The 19,714-nt window shown below is 43.0% G+C and overlaps 1 protein-coding gene across 2 annotated transcripts in view; it reads left to right on the top strand.

Annotated features, from left to right (window-relative positions):
• The window catches only part of CHST11 (carbohydrate sulfotransferase 11), a 182,120-nt gene that overhangs the window by 70,456 nt on the left and 91,950 nt on the right, over positions 1 to 19,714 (top strand). For both annotated transcript variants that reach the window (XM_068402087.1, XM_068402086.1), the window contains exon 2: positions 7,155 to 7,246. In XM_068402087.1, the coding sequence (XP_068258188.1) occupies positions 7,155 to 7,246 (92 nt within the window). The remainder of the gene's footprint in view (positions 1 to 7,154; positions 7,247 to 19,714) is intronic.

Genomic DNA, 19,714 nt, shown 5'->3' with positions numbered 1-19,714 from the left:
CATCTCACTTCCTAAAATGAATTTGATCTGTAGCAACTAATTTGCTTTGTGGAAGTTTTTAACCTCTTTGCCTCTATTTTTCTGATCTGTGAACTGAGGACTGCTGGTCCCTGGTCTTGTAACTGGTGGCTTTGCTGCTCATCTCAGCCATAACCATTTCACTAAGGTGCGACCTCTTCTTTATTTTTCATCCTTCACTTTTGTCGTTTGCATCCACAGTCTTACTTTAGTAAGTCCCTCTGATACATGAGTGGAGTGGAAACATCAGGGGAGGGTAGGATGGACATGTTGAATCAATGAACCAGTATTGCTAACCCAAAATATAGAATCTCTGTTCCTCAGGTGGAGCTCTAAAACATCGGAGCTTTTGGGATTTCTTCTTTGCTATGTGCGTTCAGCATCCAGCTCAGTAAGGTCTCTAGTTTGTCAGTTTGTCTGTGAGGCACAGGGGTGTTACACGGGGTAAGGTGGTCTCTGGCCACAAATTTTTGCTTGTTTCTCACGACGAGTAAAGCCCCGTGTTACTAGTTACTGTCTGATGTGAGGGAAAATCTGCTTCTCCATTAATGTAGAAAATAAGTATTATCTCATTCTCTGCATTTAAGACTTTGGCATGCTCACATACAATACCTAATCTGATTTTTACTTTCTAAAAATATATCTCCCAAGCTCCAGCAAAGAAAGCTGCAGTTTTGCCTTCAGAAAATGAAAGAGGCCAGACAAGAGGTTAGTCATAAATCCTTGTACCTGCAGTCTCTAGATGAAGGACCAATAATTTAGTCTAAAATCCTGAGCTGAACGCAGCAAAGCACAAAGCCCCAGATGTCACAAGATGTTGCTATCAATCCACTGATCTTTGTGAACCGCTGCTGAAGGATTAGTGTTCATAAACCATTGCTGGGAGAGCTATCTAAAAATCTCCTTACTCCGGGCTCTGGAGCCAGTGCTGGGTGACAGCATTTGCATTCACTCCTCATGCTCCTGACTGCTGATTAAAAATTAACCCTTTCATACCTTAGCCTGTTTAGTCTGTAGAAGGGAGCATAGGAATTTTAATTAAGTTTGAAACGAGGTAGTCTTTTTTGTTGCTGGGTTTCCAATTTTGCATGCAGTTTGGACTTGGCTGAAGTCTTGCAGAGCAGATTGTTGTCAGTTATTATGGAAGGCTCATTTTCTTGAAGCAGAACAAGCTGGTTACTAATGACAAGCTTGTTCAGCATGATTTTAGCTAAGTATCTGGAAGATATGTGGACAGGATGTTCCAAATTGCAAAAAAAATCGGTCCAAGAGCCTCTGACAAACTCTGGAAAAGGGCTGCTTCCGAGGGTCACTTACTTCAACTTTGCCCTGAGTATTTTCATGCTTCAAGAGTGCTGCATGTGCAAAATATTGTTGGATTGAGCCTTGGTTGGTTTGTATTCAGACGTGACCAGTTTGCCTTGAGCATAATTCTTGCTGGCACAGATGGAGCAGTAGTTTTACGATATCATTTATAGATGTATGGTTATGATTGAGCTATGGATGTCTCAGTGTCTCTGAGAAGGTGTTTAGTGTATTGTTTGAATGTGTATTTCAATACTTCATCCTATGTATCCAATAGCAGTAATTTCCTGTGCTGCTTTGGCGTCATAGCAGAAGTCTATGTGAGAGTTTGGAAGACAAACTGTGTCCAAATCTTTAGCCAAAGAGAATCTCTAAACCTTCAGTATGGGTATAATTAATTATTATTGCTTTGCCTTAAAAATTCAGGAAGTTTGAGGGCAGTAACTTATTTAAACATGGCTAGAGACGCCAAAGATGTGAGTAATTGTTTTCATGCTGCTATCTTGCCTGGGCCAAGTGGCACTGATTTTTCCGTGTACGTTGGGTAGGGAATGTTTAGGTGAATGTTCAGCTCTAACCCAGTTGTTTACAGCTCTAGGAGAAGATACTAGGTTATGTATGTGTTCTTTGCTGACAATAAGATGTTTCATGGAGAGCATTAACCCTGGCCTGAAATTAGGGGCAGCTGGACAGTAGCGTTAGCTGTAAAGCAGCGTACTTCAGCCAAAAGAAGCAAGCAGATTGCTGTCAATTTTCAGCCTTTCATACAGAAATCAGACCAAAAAAAGAAGATAAATCAGACTGCCCCCCCCAAAAAAAAGCAATATGTTTGACTTTTTTCTTTAAAACAAGAACAGGATCCCATCTTCAACTGGAGTCTCACCATACTGCTGCCAATGCATGCTTTTTCCTCAGCGAGACAACTTGTATCCCAGATAGGTGGAATGAATTATGGATATCAGCTTTAAGCAATGCTGACTGGGGAATTTTGTCTTTGTACTTTAGACCAATGTAATGAAAAATCAAATATTAATATGTCTTCAGAACTTTTCTCAAATATTTGTAATATGAGACAGTTAATTTAAGAGGCAGTGGACAGAGGTAAAGTTTTTACATTTGTTTTTTGTTATCATGCAAGTATTTAGAATAATCCAAGCAATGTAAACTACATGTTACCAAGTAGGAAAACAGTTGCTAGATAGCAGTTGGGGAACTTCTATTCTACAGAAGTCTTGGGAACTGGAGCCTCTGACATTTATGGGATTGTAGGGTGGTAGTGATATAGGTGGCTGCTGAATGCATGCACCCAGCCTTTGAAATTTCACTTGTTTGTAAGTCCAGTGGAAGAAGTGACAATTATTTTGTGTGTCTCTTCTGGCAGAGTCTCCTCTGTGACTTGATCCCACACAGGCTTGTGAGAAATGGTTTCATTTGCCTTTCTGACACTTTGTGAGAAGGGGACCTTTATGGTTTTAAGTCTCCAAGAGCCTGGTTCCCATGCTTTCCCACCCCTTTTCTCTTCTGTCTAGATAGTCCCAGTGTTCATGTACCTTTTCAGGCCAGTAATCTCCCAAGAGAAGTGCCACCATGTCCCCTCTCTCAGTTTCCCTGTAGCTCTTGATAGGGAGAGGCAGAAATTGCATTGATGTGGCTTCTTATTTTTAGTGTTTTCTCCTGTCGTTGTTTATCCTCTGGGAATACCAGAGGTCTGCCATTCTGGGACAGGGTCTTTGTAGGTTACCAAGTGCACTATAAATGCCTTCTGCCAAGTAGAGGTGATAACCTAAGCCTGGTTCACAGGTTTCCATGTGAAAGGTCTTCAGTCTCGGACACGTCGCACAAAAAAATGAAGGCTTTATACCATGCCTGCCTGCACATTCCCCCTCCCCACATGTGCCCATAATTCTAGGCACTGTTGTCTTGCATTTTTTTTTGGTTAGATGCAACCTGGAGATGACATCCCCTCTTGTAGATGCCAAGATCTAGTAGGTGCCTTGCCATGTGCATTTATTCTGTCACTTGTAACCCTGCCTCTACCGTCACGGGTTCAGCACCCAGGGGACCTGGGGAGGAGATGCTGGTAAACACATCAGTTGTTGGACCATGGCAGGAGTTTCAAAGGCTGCCTGGCCTGGATGATGACCTGCAAGCTCTCAGTATGGTCCCAAACCATGCCTTTCCAAAGCGTGTTTTTAATTTGAGGGATCTACATTTTAATTCATAGTCATCTAATGGATCAAGACTGTGGCTAAACCTCTGGACTTTTTTTTTTTTCTGCACAGGTACTAGGGGAAGGTTTGACTGAGGAGTGCTGTGTTCTTATGCTCAGCACTGTAATTTACAGGTCAAATTCCTGCTCTTGGTACTAGTGGGTCTAAATAGAGTTTTCTAGAAGTTGTGCACAGATGCTTCTGTTCTCAGATAATTTAAGGCCTGCACATGTAGTTTCCTTCTCTATGTATATATACACAGGTGATTATTATGTTGATAAGCTTTCAGTTGGCAGGACTGTTTATCTTTCTCTCTTGAGAAACTGAAATTTGGTGCCTAGCTAACATGCTCTCCAGACTTGCTTTTAAATTAATGAATAGTGATCCCACAGATTTCAACAAGATGCACCAAGATTGCATTTTGGATAAATCATTCCTAGAGATGGAAGAAAGGTCTTGTTCTTACAGCTCTTGTATTTAAGTAATGAAGTAACAATTCATTCAGTTGCTGACAGTCCTGGCTAAATTCAGGGGATTGTTGATTTTGCTGCAGTTGCAGTATTAACACCACTCTTTAATCATTAAAGGCTTTAAATGCTGCTGTCAGCTGCTTCACACACTTAGTGTGCATGAACGTGATCTTTTCATCAGTTCTTGGAGCCATGCGTATGCAATACTTATCATTAGATTATAATTAACTGTAATTATGAATGAAGATCAGCCCAAGCCATAAAATGTAAATTTAGATATTTACTATGTTAATAAGATTTGGTGAAGATGAAGGGCTTGATTTTTTTTTTTAATTTTCACTACCACAACAGTGTAACGGAGTCTTAGTGAAAGTGTTGTTAAAATTAGTATAGCTGCAGTTAACATCCATATTATGGTTTTCTTACTGCAGATTGCTATGGATGAGATTCAGGCCAAAAGGGTCCTGTCATTCACATGGTGAAACACTGCCTTGGAGAAGTGGAGACAGTAGAAAACTGGTTGCGGGAGCCCTGAGAAGTGAGTTTGTCGACAGGCATGCCAGCAGGTGTTTTGAACTGTATATAAACATTCCTGATTGATAGTTATTCACCAAAGAACAATTTTGCAAAAGGTGCGAGTGGGATTTCTTTCAGGAAAGGGGAGCATTCCCCTTTATTTCAATGCTGCAGTTAAATTCCAGGCACAAGCGTTTTCCAGGTGTGCGCAGAAGTGCTGCGTACAGCTGTGCCAGGGTGGGCTGTTCCTGACACAGGTAAACAGGGAACCGAGTGCTGTGTTGAGCTGCTGTGTTGCTATGCTAACTCTGCAGTCTTCTTCTAAAGGCTTCATTCAAAAAACAAACCAATTAAGTAATATTGGGAAGGATAAAAAAGATTTAATGGTTTCTGTGGCTAAGGTTCTACATTAGCATTTAGCTTTTTGCTGGGTAGATAGTTGCCTTTTTTCTTTGTTTGTTTACGTCTGGGAATCAAGTCTTGCACATTGTGCAAATAATTTAATCTTTATGGCTGTTACTGCTGCATATGAAGTGTTGCTGTGTTGATACCTGATGGCTAAGTAAAGCAGGAAGGGATACATTTATGCACGTTACTGTTTACTGTATTTAATGGAAATGAAAAGTGAAGTAATAAATTAGGGAACAACACACTAGAATTATTTTTCTTAATTTTAGAACAAGGAATCAGTGTTTCAGGATCCTGGTTAACCACAGTCTAATGAACTGGATACACTGAAACATTCCCCTCTCCCTTTCCCCCTGCTTAGGTTTTTTAAATGGAAATGATGTGTTTTGCTGTTGACTGGAAGACACCATTTTAGAAAGTTTTCTTGTAATGATGAGGGGGCTACAAAATGATTATTGAAGCAATCCTGGACATGGTTCCTGGTACAAGATTATGGAGAGGGATGACAGATGGGGATGGGATGGACAGGAGCTCTGGAGTTAGAACAACTTTTGGATGTCTCACACCCTCACTTTAGTGTGTTCTTCCTAAAACCACTTCCAGACACTGGAAGCTGACATTACTCATGTGAAATCTTTTTAAAGTTCTAACTGTTTTAAACACTTTCTAAGTTAACTTTTTAAAAGGCACATTAGTGCAAAAACAAATGAATTGCAATACTTGGCTGCATGACTAAAAATGCTCAGAAGTTAATCAGGTATTTAAACATGCAAATTAAAATTATAGCCTCTAATAACATTACTATCCTAATTGTGAAGAAAATCAAAACATTTAGCGAGTTTGTTTACTAAGCTCATACAAGACCCGTGGAATCTCTCTTTGCTCAGGGGAAAAGCGACACGGCACCTTATTAGGTAATTATCTTGCATTGAAAAATAGATATGAAGTGAACGAAGGAATCTATTATGTTTCCAGACTGGAATAGTATACAGTTTTCTGTGGTTCATGCTACTTGACATATCAATTATGATTGCGTATCATCCCTCTGTATTAAAACATTGCTTGACTGTGTTCTCTGACTCTTGGCTTGAAGCCTGCAATATCACATCTACAAGTGGTGCAGCTCAGAACCGTTGCTGTAGGACACTTCAGTAGTTTCTGGTTACAAAACGTGGCAAGCGATGGTAAAAGCTTGCCTGACTCTGCTTAAAGCCTTTGGATTACCAGCAGGAACATATCTTCTGTCCTTTTGGTTGTGTCTTGATTAAACCCTGACTAGACAAATCTCCCCTCGCTGCGATGCCTGATGAGGGCATCTGATTGCCTGATGCTCCTTCCGTAGTTAGCAGAGCAAGCTGGGGGCAGAGGAGTGTTTGCAGAGGATGATGTGAGCCACGTGAGATTAGAAGGACAGGAAAGCTCTTGTTTTCCTCGTGACTGTAGATGGTGATTCGAGCCGAGTGGCTTCTTATGTAGACTTCTATGACCACAAAGGTCTAACTTGAAACTGATGATCTCTGTGCTTGCTGGGGCTCACATCAATGTCTCTCCTGAAAATGCTTTATCATCCAAAATGATCCTTGATCAGACCTTTGACAAAGCCTTTGGTTTGAAAACCTGCTGGTCTCCAACTGGGATAACATAGCGTACGCTGGGTTTCGGATCAGTCAAATATTCAGTTGCAATATGTAGAGCAAAATACAGTTTGGAGCAAGAAGTGAAGCAATGATTGACTGTATGTGCGTCGTGTACTGCTGAGTGTCTGTTCTAGGAAAAAACAAAGTCATAGGCCAAAAGCTTTAAAATCAGATGGTTTAGTACTAAGATCCTGTGTACTTCTGTATTTAGGCTGAGAGAGGCTCAGATGTTGCCTCTCAGAGATGCTGATTATAGGAATCCATCTGATTCCTCCATGATTAGAGAAGCAGATACCTAACACTGCTGAAAATTGGGTCACTTTGGTTCCTATACTTGAATTTTTGTGCACCCAAGCTGGAAGTTGTTGGGTAACAGCTTTGAGAAGAGAGTAACCAGAAAGCTTTTTAGTTTAGTAACTTCCACAATAGATTAAGGTAATTTCAAGGGAAAGTAAAATTAGGAATTAAGACACAACACTGTCCATAGAATCCCCTGATCTGTCAGAAAATCGCTTCTTGCTGTAGGTATTGCAATAGGTTACTGCTAACCAATGTTTCTAACCTGTATTAATTTCAATTTCCCCTTGCAGTAATGCGTAGAAATCCATTCGGGATGGACATTTGCTGCCGGAAAGGATCCAGAAGCCCACTCCAAGAACTGTATAATCCCACCCAGGTGAGTGCCTTGTGGCTATGATCAAACTTCACAGCCCAGCGTACAAATACAGTCTCTCTTGAAGATATTTTGGTCTGTTTTTTCTCATTTATACGCAGTAGCTGTCTTCAACTTGGAGGACTGATCTTGGACCTGCAGGGTTGAGCCATAAAGTTCTACAGTTAGAGCTAAAGGCCTGATTTTTAAAGGGTTTTAGTTGTCTAATGATGCAGACTCCTCTAAAAAAATTTTAGGTACCTAAAAGCCTTAAAAGAGTACCTTTTAGATCTCCTAGCTAGAAGCTGAGGCATTGTCATTTAATCTGTTGATAGCACACAGAGTGGCAGGGTGGGGTGAGAGAATGTGACATGAAGTCCATGAAACAGGGAGTGTGGTAAAACCATAAGTTGCAGTAATAATAATACATGAATGTCATTTATATGGCTTTCAGGTAGCCAGCTGCCTTTCCTGTCCTGGTTTGTTGCTTGTATGGGTCTAGGCAAACACAGTAGCTCACACTCTTCCTTACACTGTGTGCTGTTTAACACCTGATGATCTTGATGGGAGCTTAGGATAATCTCAGCTAAAGTTCTTCTTGTGACAAGCAGTGCAAGAAAGCTACCTGAAATTCATGCTGCTGTTTACTCTTCTAGATCAATTTATTCCCTGCATGTGGGCTGAATTGGCACATTCAGGAGCAGCATTTCCTGTTGGCAGCTGAGAGGAAGCGCTGCCATTGAGAGAAAATGCCAGCTGACTATTAAACATATTTATTAAGGTTTAACAACCGCCTATTATATATTTATCCATCAATGAATACATTGAGTTGTACTAAATTGGCTATTAAGGAAAGTGACTATCCCGATAAATCTAACTTGTTAGATTTAACAAGGCAGAAAATGTTTTAAATACTATTTGATTATGAAGAGACTCACTATATAGTGTGCAAAATGAAGTCTAAGTGATTTAAAGTATTTATATGAAGAATTGACAACAACCCAAAGATATGTGATATCTGTAATGTAGTGCAGTAAAGCTCCATTTGCTCGATAGTGTTGTCTTTATGAACATAGGCTGACTTTCTAATTCAGTTTGAATTCTGTGCATGGCTGGGAACGTGAGTTTATCATACTAATATACTGGCCTTTATTGACCATTATGGGAGTTAGCATTGCGTAAATGGAAGGTGAACGTAAAAGCCCTGAAGAGGAACAATCCAGTGCTACAAAGGAAAACTAAATTTAAAGACTCGTTGCAGATGCTCAAGAAGGGCGAGTAAGGGAAAAGAGACTGGCTGAGTAATTATTCTCTCTGGTGTCTGCTATGTGTCAGTCAAAACCTCCTTGCCCTTTAACATCATTAAAGGCCATCCCGTAGGAAATAAACATCCCCATCCATTGAAGGGCCATAATCCCAGAGCCCTGGCAAGCTTGGTCAACTGAAATTTCCTGAGCTTCCTGAAGCAGGGGACACAGCTGGCAGCTCCTTCACTGCCTCTCCTTCCTCTTTGCACGCCCTGACCAAGCAAACCATTAGCATCCCTTTCCGGGCTTGCCTACGAGCCAGCGAGAAAAGTCAGTGTTTGAGGAAGCACGGCAGTTCTTGCAGCTGATGTTGAACTAAGCAGGTGACGTTTTTTGTGCCGAAGTGTTTCCATCAGCTCACTGACATCCATTCCTATCAAGCTTTTAATTTTTCTTTCTTTCTTTGTTCTTACTTGGTGTTTGTTTGCTTTTTGGATGAGGCTTTGCATGCTGCACTCAGTCCTAGAGGGACTGGCAATGTCAGGCAAGCAAGTGCTTGCATTTTGGGAAAACAGTAACAAGAAAAGGCAGTGAGTAGAGGCTGCTATAGAAGACAACAGACTGGAGATGACCCCTAGAATATTTCCTCAAGTATGTGGGTCATCTGTCTTTTTCCGTTTTTGCCCAAAGAAATGTCTGTCTCACCTTTCTTAAGGTGGCAGATGAGAGACTGGTCTATATTTTGGCAGTAGGGTGCTTGTTCCTCAAGAATTCAACAGCAGTTGTGAGGGTGGGGGGACGGAGATGAGGCCTCTAGTCTTTCTCTGCAGTTCTTTGCTGAAGCAGTTACGATCAGCCATTTGTGAAGTCAAGTCAGAAGTCAACATACGATAAGTATGCAAGAAGACATTTTTGGCCAAAATCTCTCCTACTGATATAGATAATGGCAACACCGGTTAGATGTTTAACCTTTGACCATGAGAACCTGTTGGACAGCTGGTGCTGTGAACCCACATTTTTTCTCCTGGGTGCTGATGGCTGTGTGTGCCATCACGGGGAACTTTTTGGCACTCAGTTTAGCTGCCTCAGAGGAATGGTGGAGCTGATTGAGGAGATGTTTGTAGTTCTCCTTGTAGTTCAAAGAAATCTGTATAATTCAAACACCAGAGTTAGGCTGCTGAAAGATGCCCTGCAGCTATGGCTTTGGATTACTACAAGCTACATGCAGTTGTGATTTTTTAAGGGTTGGAAACTTTAAATATTTAATGTGTCCATGTGCATGTTTTTTGCATGATATAGTATAACAGGAGAACCCAGCTATGACTTGTCATGCTCTGCTATAAAGTGCACTATACATTTCACGTGCTTCAGGTTTCCTCACGCAGGCAGCAGTGTGCAACCATGACTGCTGCTGCTGCTGTTGCTGGGAACGTCTCCAAGACCCCTGAGAGGGGTGAGCAAGGGAGGGGGTTGTAGGGGGCTACCTGCTTTGAGATGGTATTAAGGGCCCATATGTCCTCGCATGGAGCGTGCTCCTGGCTGTTCCCTGTGAGGGGAGATGAGAGTTTGGCCATCGATTGAAATAGGGGCCAGATAGGGTCAACAGTCTCTCAGATTTAAAATGTTGTAGTTTAATATGAATAAGGTTTTTCTACTGTGTGTTCAGCATCAGGTTGCACTGCCCTCATAAACCCAGATGGAGTCAGGTTGATTTACACCAGCTGAGAGTTTGACTGTGGGTATTTATTGTGTTGACACGTAACAGCCTCTGTGATCCTGCGCGGTTTTGTTTCCTTCTATGAAGTTGTTTGCAGACACCATCATTTGTCTCTTGAATCTCTTTTGGCTTGGTAAATGATTGTGAAAAGGAAAAGAAAGGAAGAGAGAAAAGAAGAAAAGAAAAAAGAAAAAGGAAGAAGAAAAAACCATTAAAAACAGAAAGGAAGATTTGGCTTGAGTACATTAACATGTAGCAATGATCTGGAGGTGACTGAAAGAGTGGACTGGTGGCTTGTAGGAGCTGAATGTTGGAATTGCAGTCACCTTTTCAGTGGACTGATCATAATTGTTCATGCATTTGGTGGAGGAGAGGATAAATGGGTGGAGACAGCACTGAATTAGGGCCAGAGTAAGTGTCCATAACAAAGCCTATGTATTATTTATGTCTTAGTTGAGTGTCTGGCCTTGTGATCATTGTAAAAGTAGGAGCAACGCTTTTGCTCTTTTGCCTATTGTAATAGAGCAGACTATGGGAAGTGCATTTGTCTGTGAACAAAAGATTTCTTCTCTAGGGCTTTCACTGCAAGATTTTTCATGAGCACTAATATACCATGAGGGAAAGAAAAGTCAATATAACTGAACTGGATTTACACTGAGTAAGTGGATTTCCAGGCTGTGGTCTCCGCATACATGACAGACAGCATGCAGCATGTCTTTTAGACTCTATTATCTTTTTTTTTTCCTTTCATTTTCAGGTAGAGGTTTAGTAATAAGGTGCAGAGGTACCTGTGGCAAATTTTGAGGGCTGAAATGGACCATTTCTTTAATGAGTTTATTAAAAAGCCAATTTGGATCTGTATTAAGCAGAACTATTTTTCTTCGGCCACGTAGCTGCAAATGGAAAGAGAAAGAGGATTCAACACACAGCAAGTAGCAAAGGGGAAAATCTAGATGTAACTGAACACAGATGAAGAGCCTTGCAGGAATATGATATAAGCTTGCATTGTATCTTGGGTGGGTGGGTTGGTTTTTTTTGTATGCGAAACCCCAGGAATTTAAGAATATGGGTAAACAAATATTTGCAGGACATGTTCTTAGAAGACAACATATACAACTGTGTCTTGTCATTTGCATGACTGTGTACAGCCTCACTGCTCCAAAACTAACAGATAATTGTGGATCAGCCCATGAGCTGGAGTCACCAGCAGTTCAGTATTGGGCAGCATCATACTTGAGGCTTGCACACTTAGTGGTTAACATTGATCTGTTTGATGTGAGGAATGTGCTACTGAATTAGAAGAAATTGCAAGCCAAAATAGACCAAATGTTGAAGGAATGGGAAATAATTGCATCTTTAAAGTTAGAATTTGCCTTCTAGTTGTCAAGATTAAAATTTAATTCTCATTAAATACAGGCTGCATCATTGTTTGATCTAACTATCTAGACTGCTGAGAGGAACACAGCAGAAATCCAGTCCTGTATCCGTTAGGGTCCAAATCCAAGGATGAGTTTGTTTCAGTTTCTAGTTTGACATTGCCTGACTTTAATTCATGAGTCCACATGACTATTTCACTAAAGGTTACGCTGTTTGCCATTTGTTACTTGCCTTTTCAAACACATTTCTTTTTGTTGAGGAGATATATTTCTAGGTGGCTGCTTTTGGTGTAGCTGGAGCCAAGATGTCTAGTGATTCGCTAAACCTGGTGAGTCAGAGCTGTGGACCTTGTGTTGCCTTTGTGTTATGAAATTGTATTGGACTGGTTTGGAGCAGTCATTCCGAAATGACCCGTTTCTTTTATTACTTCCGCTTTTTTTCTCCCTTGTTCCCACCAAGTGAAAGGAAGAAAGTGAGCTGTTGCCTTACAGACAGTGTTAATACATCCTCAGTCACCTCAGGCCACAAATGCTCCTTTTTGGGAGCTGCCGTGTGTTTATCTGTGGCTTAGGCTGCCTGGATAGCATCAGCAAACATCAACCTAGTTCAGCCCACATCACTCAACTTTCATCTTGGCTGGTAATTTCCTATCTTCCGTTGATTTCCACTCACTAGGATGTCTCTGTGGGCAACTGTACCAGTTCCTGGACAGAGGTTTGTGGTGAGCTTTGTGGGCTGAGCTTTATGTACGCATCATCCACAGCACTTTGAATCAAAGGCTCAAATGCTTAAAACCTGCTGTTTCTGCCCTTGGTGATCTTGAGGCGCTGAGCACTGTACAGTTTGTTTCTCTGTGCTACGGCTTCTCCTTCTTAGAAACACAAGAACCAAAGGGCAGGTCATCGAGTAGGATGAAAGGTCCAGTTCGCCTGGTGTTTTGTCTCCAGCAGCAGGTGTCCTGGACAGACTACAGGAAGGATAAAGAACTCATGATGCTCCGCCAGCACACAACGACCTGTGGGTCATGAGCTTCCGGAACCAGACGTGGGTCTTCATCAGCTACATCATGAAGAGCCTGAGATGCCAGACAGTTACTATATCAATCAAAAGCAGGCAAAAACATAGGTCTCCAAAGTTACTTGCCAATTTCAGTAAGACAAGAAGATTACACCAGCACTATACGCCAGCGCTATACACTGATTTTTCTCCCGTTTTCACATATATATGTTCTGGGTGCCGAATTTCCTCCTAGGGATAGCAATACAGGTACCACAATGTGCACTTTAGAGTATGAGAAATAGTGCAGTTTATCTAAAGAACAACACATTAGAATTGACTGATGCTTCGCAACTGAGATGAATAGTCATAAATACGTGTGTCATTCTTGAGGTCAAGAAGTGGCCCAAAAGTTTTACCAATACTGAAAAGCTATTGTGTGATTGATGCTGACCTTTGTAGGCAAATCTGTGCAGATAACAACAGTGTGGTGAGTGCAGCTCACAATCACAGTATTTGATTGTTCATAGATTAAAAACTCCTTAATGGAAAAGACGCAGAATGGAGACATAGGGAAGAAAAGTCAATGAACAATGCCAAACTTTGGGGATGTACTCCTGTCGGTAAACAACGACTTTATATGTAATTAGCCTCCCTTGCTGCAGCAGAATGCCTGCTCATGAAAGAGGAGCTAATTGATTTACTCTGTGCATGACTTCTTATGCAAAGACATTACTTACTGTCGTTCTTGGAAGTCGTAAAACAGCAGCTGGCCTGGGATGAAATATTACATTAACCTTAGCAGAAAAATTGCACTAGTGAGAATGCTTTGTTATTAATTACTGATTAAAAATGATAAGAGCCTGTTTTAGATGCTGGGGGAATGACTTGGGGAGGGTTTCAGGTACAGTGTGCTTCATAGATCATTCATTGTGACATGATGCATGCCTTTGTAAGTCAAGAGGAATTAATCAGACAAGTATGTACAGTAACTACCAGCACTCAAGGCCAGAATAATCCCCTGAACATGCTCATTCAAGTTACTGCAGTGCATTGGGATGAATTTTTGGGCACCTGAGTTTAATAAAAAGGTTGTTACCTGCATGAAATGAAAAAATACAGTTGTCACTCAAAGTAGCTCAGATTTCCCTCATAGAAGAAGCAGCAGCAGAGACACCTCTTTTTAACTTCTCTAGTCCTTGACTCATACTTTATTATTTTGAGAGCATATGAGTTTTAATAGAAAGGCTTTCTGGAGGCATAAAAGTATGAGAAGAAAGATTTAATAATACAGGAGGCATCGCCAAAACCAAAATGGTTGCATGTGTTGGAGGGGAAAGAGGATAATACAGCTTTCAAAACTGGATATCTGGGTGCAATGTGTGGGCTCCCTGTTAGACAAGCACTTGGGCAGCTGGATGAAGAGAAGACCCGGGCTCCAGCACTCTGTCCTGGTGCTGTTCAGCGGCTTTTTGTGTTCAGTTGACTCCAAATGGGGCATCTGGTGACCTGAACCATGTTTGTTCAGTCAAATGCTTGCTCCAAACTGAGTGACGTTCAAATCACAGAATCACAGAATCACAGAATGTTAGGGATTGGAAGGGACCTCGAAAGATCATCTAGTCCAATCCCCCTGCCGGGGCAGGATTGCCTAGACCATATCACACAGGAACGCGTCCAGGCGGGTTTTGAATGTCTCCAGAGAAGGAGACTCCACAGCCTCTCTGGGCAGCCTGTTCCAGTGTTCGGTCACCCTCACCGTAAAGAAGTTTTTCCTCAAATTTAAGTGGAACCTCCTGTGTTCCAACTTGCACCCATTGCCCCTTGTCCTGTCAAGGGATGTCACTGAGAAGAGCCTGGCTCCATCCTCATGACACTTGCCCTTTACATATTTATAAACATTAATGAGGTCACCCCTCAGTCTCCTCTTCTCTAAGCTAAAGAGACCCAGCTCCCTCAGCCTCTCCTCATAAGGGAGATGTTCCACCCCCTTAATCATCTTTGTGGCTCTGCGCTGGACTCTCTCTAGCAGTTCCCTGTCCCTCTTGAACTGAGGGGCCCAGAACTGGACACAATACTCCAGATGCGGCCTCACCAGGGCAGAGTAGAGGGGGAGGAGAACCTCTCTCGACCTGCTAACCACACCCCTTCTAATACACCCCAGGATGCCATTGGCCTTCTTGGCCACAAGGGCACACTGCTGGCTCATGGTCATCCTGTTGTCCACTAGGACCCCCAGGTCCCTTTCCCCTACGCTGCTCTCCAACAGGTCTGCCCCCAACTTGTACTGGTACATGGGGTTGTTCTTGCCCAGATGCAGGACTCTACACTTGCCCTTGTTATATTTCATTAAATTTCTCCCCGCCCAACTCTCCAGCCTGTCCAGGTCTCTCTGAATGGCTGCGCAGCCTTCCGGTGCGTCAGCCCCTCCTCCCAGTTTTGTGTCATCAGCGAACTTGCTGACAGCGCACTCTAATCCCTCATCCAAGTCATTAATGAGTATATTGAATAGAACTGGTCCCAGAACCAATCCTTGCGGGACTCCGCTAGACACAGACCTCCAACTGGACTCAGTCCCACTGACCACCACTCTCTGGCTTCTTTCCTTCAGCCAGTTCACAATCCACCTCACTACCCAATCATCCAGACCACACTTCCTCAGTTTAGCTGCGAGGATGCTGTGGGAGACCGTGTCAAACGCTTTACTGAAATCGAGATAGACCACATCCACAGCTTTACCATCATCTATCCACCGGGTTATGTCCTCATAAAAGGCTATCAAGTTGGTTGAGCAAGACTTCCCGTTGGTGAAGCCATGCTGAGTGCCCCTAATGATCCCCCTGTCCTTGATGTGCCTAGAGACAGCACCAAGAACAAGTTGCTCCATCACCTTTCCGGGGATGGAGGTGAGGCTGACCGGTCTATAGTTCCCCGGGTCCTCCTTCTTGCCCTTTTTGAAGACTGGAGTGACATTCGCTTTCCTCCAGTCCTCAGGCACCTCTCCCGTTGCCCACGACTTAGCAAAGATGATGGAGAGTGGCCTAGCACTGACTTCCGCCAGCTCCCTCAGCACCCGCGGGTGCATCCCATCAGGGCCCATGGATTTATGGACGTCCAGGTTGCTTAATTGGTCCCTGACCCAGCCCTCATCAACCAAGACAGATTCCTCCTCTATCCTGACTTCTTCTGGGGCCACAGGGGTCCGGGGCTCCTCAGGACAGCCTCCAGCAGTATAGACAGAGGCAAAGAAGGCATTCAGTAACTCCGCCTTCTTTTTATCCTCTGTCTCCAGGACCCCCACCTCATTCATCAGTGGGCCTACATTGCCTCTAGTGTTGGCTTTACCTGCAATGTATTTGAAGAAGCCCTTTCTGTTGTCCTTGACCTCTCTTGCAAGGTTGAATTCCAAGGAGGCCTTAGCTTTCCTAGTTGCCTCCCTACATCCTCTGACAACAGACTTATATTCCTCCCAAGTGGCCAGCCCCTCCTTCCACGATCTGTACACCCTCTTCTTCCACTTGAGTTTGCCCAGCAGTTCCCTGTTCAACCATGCAGGTCTCCTGGTACCCTTCCTTGACTTCCTACCTGTTGGGATGCTCTGATCTTGAGCTCGGAAGAAGCAGTCCTTGAATGCTAACCAACTATCTTGGGCCCCCTTACCTTCTAGTACCCTGTCCCATGGGATTTCCCCTAGCAATTGCTTGAAAAGGCCAAAGTTGGCCCTCCTGAAGTTCAGGGTTGTGATTCTACTAACTATTCGGTTCCTGCCACATGAGATCCTGAACTCTACCATCTCATGGTCACTACAACCAAGGCTGCCCTCAACCTTCACCTCTTCAACCAGACCCTCGTTGTTAGTGAGGATCAGATCCAGCAGCGCTCCTCTCCTAGTTGGCTCATCCACCATTTGCATCAGAAAGTTATCATCAATGCACTGGAGGAACCTCCTGGACTGGGGATGGCTGGCTGAGTAGGCCTCCCAGCAAATATCAGGGTAGTTGAAATCCCCCACAACAACCAGGCCCTGTAATTGCGAGACTGCTCTCAGCTGCCTGTAGAAGGCCTCATCACCCTCCTCATCCTGATCCGGTGGCCTGTAATAGACACCCACAACAGTATCACCACTGCCAGCCTGCCCCTTAATTTGCACCTGGCTCTTTCTCTGCATTAAGTTCCTTTTTTTTTCCTCCCCACTTGAAAGATATATACCAGAAAACATGGATAATCTTACCTCAAAATGCAGGGGGATGTGGTGGTTTGGAGGATTAGGAAGCAAAGGGCAGTGGGAGAGTATCAGAGTTTGCAAATAGCTGTAATGAGCAGGGATTTCTGCCACCAGCTCCTGCAGAGGCAGTGCATCCTTTCTGTCTTAGGGTCAAGGTTTAAAGCTGGGCTGGCTATTAAAGGGATGGCAGATGCTCTCTATTAACCCTTTCCTTCCCCCTAGAAGGGGAAGGAAAAAAGGGAGAGAGACTTAAGGGTTGGAAAGTTAAAACAGTTTTAATAAACAATAACAGTGATAAAGAGTATAATAATAATAACAGAAATAATTAAATATATACAAATATATACAAAACCAAGATGGAGCTCCCCTGATGATGATCACATCACCACCGGCACTGCAAGGCAGGCTCTGAGAAGGCATGGTCTGGACTCCGTGACAGATGGGAACTGGATTCAGGAACACACGGATTGGGATTGAAGGCAGGAGAAAAAGAGTCCTCTTCAGACACCGGCCACAAAAGAAGAGAGCGCGACCCTTGTGATCCCTCAGCTTTAAACTGAGAATAATGTGTATGGGATGGAATACTTTGTTGGTCAATTTTGGGTCACCTGTCCTGTCCGCTCCTCCCCAGAGGTGTGACTGTTTTACTCCCTTTCACTTGTGGACCATGAGGAATTTAGCAGTGACCTTGTTTTTTCTAGGAATAAGTATAAGCAAGAGCCTTTCTGCATGCCATTCCTACCGTTACCTTAGTAATAACTATAAACTTCGAGCATTATCAATCCTAGAAGCGGACACTGTCTGCAAAACATGCAGTTAGTTTCAGAAAGTGCAGTTTCTTAGAAGAAACTTAGCTGAAATGAAAAATCACTGAATGGAAAATTGGTTCTGTCCTAGTCCAAACCAGGACACTGCACTTCAAGAAGCACTCCAGCATCACTGGCTAAGTAGCTGTATCCCGATATTCTGAGCATAGACCTTGTAAACTGTAGCCTCTCGTGCTTTTTTCTGGTGCAGTTAGTTTTTGGGCAGCTTTCTCCATTGTGTGAAGGGTAGCAACTGTGTTTGTTTAAACATCTGCCTTTTTTTTTTCCCTGTGTTTTTTGTTATCAAAGAGGTTTATTAACTCTGCAGCAGAATTGTAGCCCACTTGCAACAGGGCCAGATGATCTCTTTAAATCCAGACAGCCCAGCTGCAACCTCTTCCTCCCTGAGGGACTGTAATGTATCCCAGTAGACATAAGTATGAAAATGAGAGAATAGAGACATAAAACCCATATACTGGTACTTGTAATTCTCATTTACTGTCTAACTTTAATATTAAGGAGGGGCAGAAGAAGTTGTTAAATTTGCAATTATTTTCAAGAGATTAGATTCCTCAAGTCCCATTTTTACACACTTAACTGTATCTGATTTAGCACCTCAAGTCCTACAAACTGACCTGTAATATTCATTGATATTATATGTAATATTGATATGTATTATTCATTCACTTTTTAGCTCTGTACAATATAAATTAACCTCAATAATGTAACCAGCTACACCTTACCAAAGCTTTCTTCAGTAAAAGTGCAATAATCTGCTTGCCTGTTGATGCAGAGAGATTCAGGAATGCTTCTCTGTAAATACCACAGACAAAGCAAGATTAAACTACTGCCCCTTGAAAAATGTAGCTGCAGAAGCTAACGTGCCTTTTGTGACTAGTGTGCTAAGGAAATTCATGGTACTGCAGGGAGGCGGCCTGTAGAGTTTTTGTACAAGTGTGTAAATCGTTAAATCAAGCACAGATTATTTAAGGACAGTTTCCAAGTAAGTTTTCTCTTTGCTGGTGTTTGTGGGGAGGTGTAAGGTGGGTCAGGCCGGGTGCTGCAGTCTAATCCGTACTGCTCACTTAGCGTGCTGGAGAGGCACGCTTCCCCTCCCACGGGGCTGCACCCCATGGTTATGGACAGGGCTGAGCAAAAAGGTCAGCTGGAAAACATGCCGTCTGGGGGTGGCTGAAACTAGCTGTGAATTTGGGCTGAGTTCTTCCAGCCATAGTAGCTGGGGAACACTTGGGTTGACTTGGGGTTCATCTCACAGGTGTGTGTGGGGTAATGATGGACTTGAGGTGATTTGACTGTGCATCCCACACGTGGCAGCAGGGTGCTCAAATCGTGTCCACGGGTGATACAGCACAGTGAGTGTCTGCAGTCTCTCCTGGTTGATGCTGCTTGCGTTCTGAAACTAAATAGAATAAGTGAGCAGGATTTCAGGCTAACAGGCTCTTTATTAAGCCTCTTGTCATGATGATCTGAGGCTAGAATAGAGTAAGAGCCATGATTGTTTTAAGATCTTGTGTGGTTGTCTGTTGGTCTGGTAAAACAAGGAGAAAATTGTGCCTTACTCTGTCGATCTTGTTTGTCTGATATTGTCAGACCCTCGTGGCGGCAGTAATGAACAGTTCACTGGATCCAAAGTATGGACTGGAGGGGCCTGGGCTGTTCTGCCGATGCTCAGGGCACTCTCCCAGAGCAGGAGAACCGAGAGCCACAGTCCCTGCAAGCAGAGGATGCATGCCCCAAGGATGGGAAACACCCGAACTGCAGGTTGTTGGAGTTGTTCTGGTGTTTGCTTGTTTAATCATCAGACTGTAAGACTGGTTGTTTCAGTAATCATTACCTGGGCCAGCCACACGTAAACTGCTTTTATTCACTAGTTTTCAGACCTTGCTTCTTACTCGTATGGAAGAGGTGTGGAAAGAAAAGGAGAAAAAGTATCTTCACAAGGCAATACCTATACAGCACTTGAACACAGCAAAACCAGTGTTTATATTGTATATGTCTTTTTTTCCTCTATTAAAATAGCATACTAGCATCATACTGGGGCAGCTCAAGTAGATCTTTGTTGCTCAACCAACCTGTAGCAGTTACATATCCTTGCATGGATGGAGTCCT

This window comes from Nyctibius grandis, chromosome 5, assembly GCF_013368605.1.
Source record: "Nyctibius grandis isolate bNycGra1 chromosome 5, bNycGra1.pri, whole genome shotgun sequence".
Taxonomy (NCBI): Eukaryota; Metazoa; Chordata; class Aves; order Nyctibiiformes; family Nyctibiidae; genus Nyctibius; species Nyctibius grandis.
The sequence above is the reverse complement of the archived record's forward strand: the minus strand, read 5'-3'. Positions and strand labels throughout refer to the sequence as shown.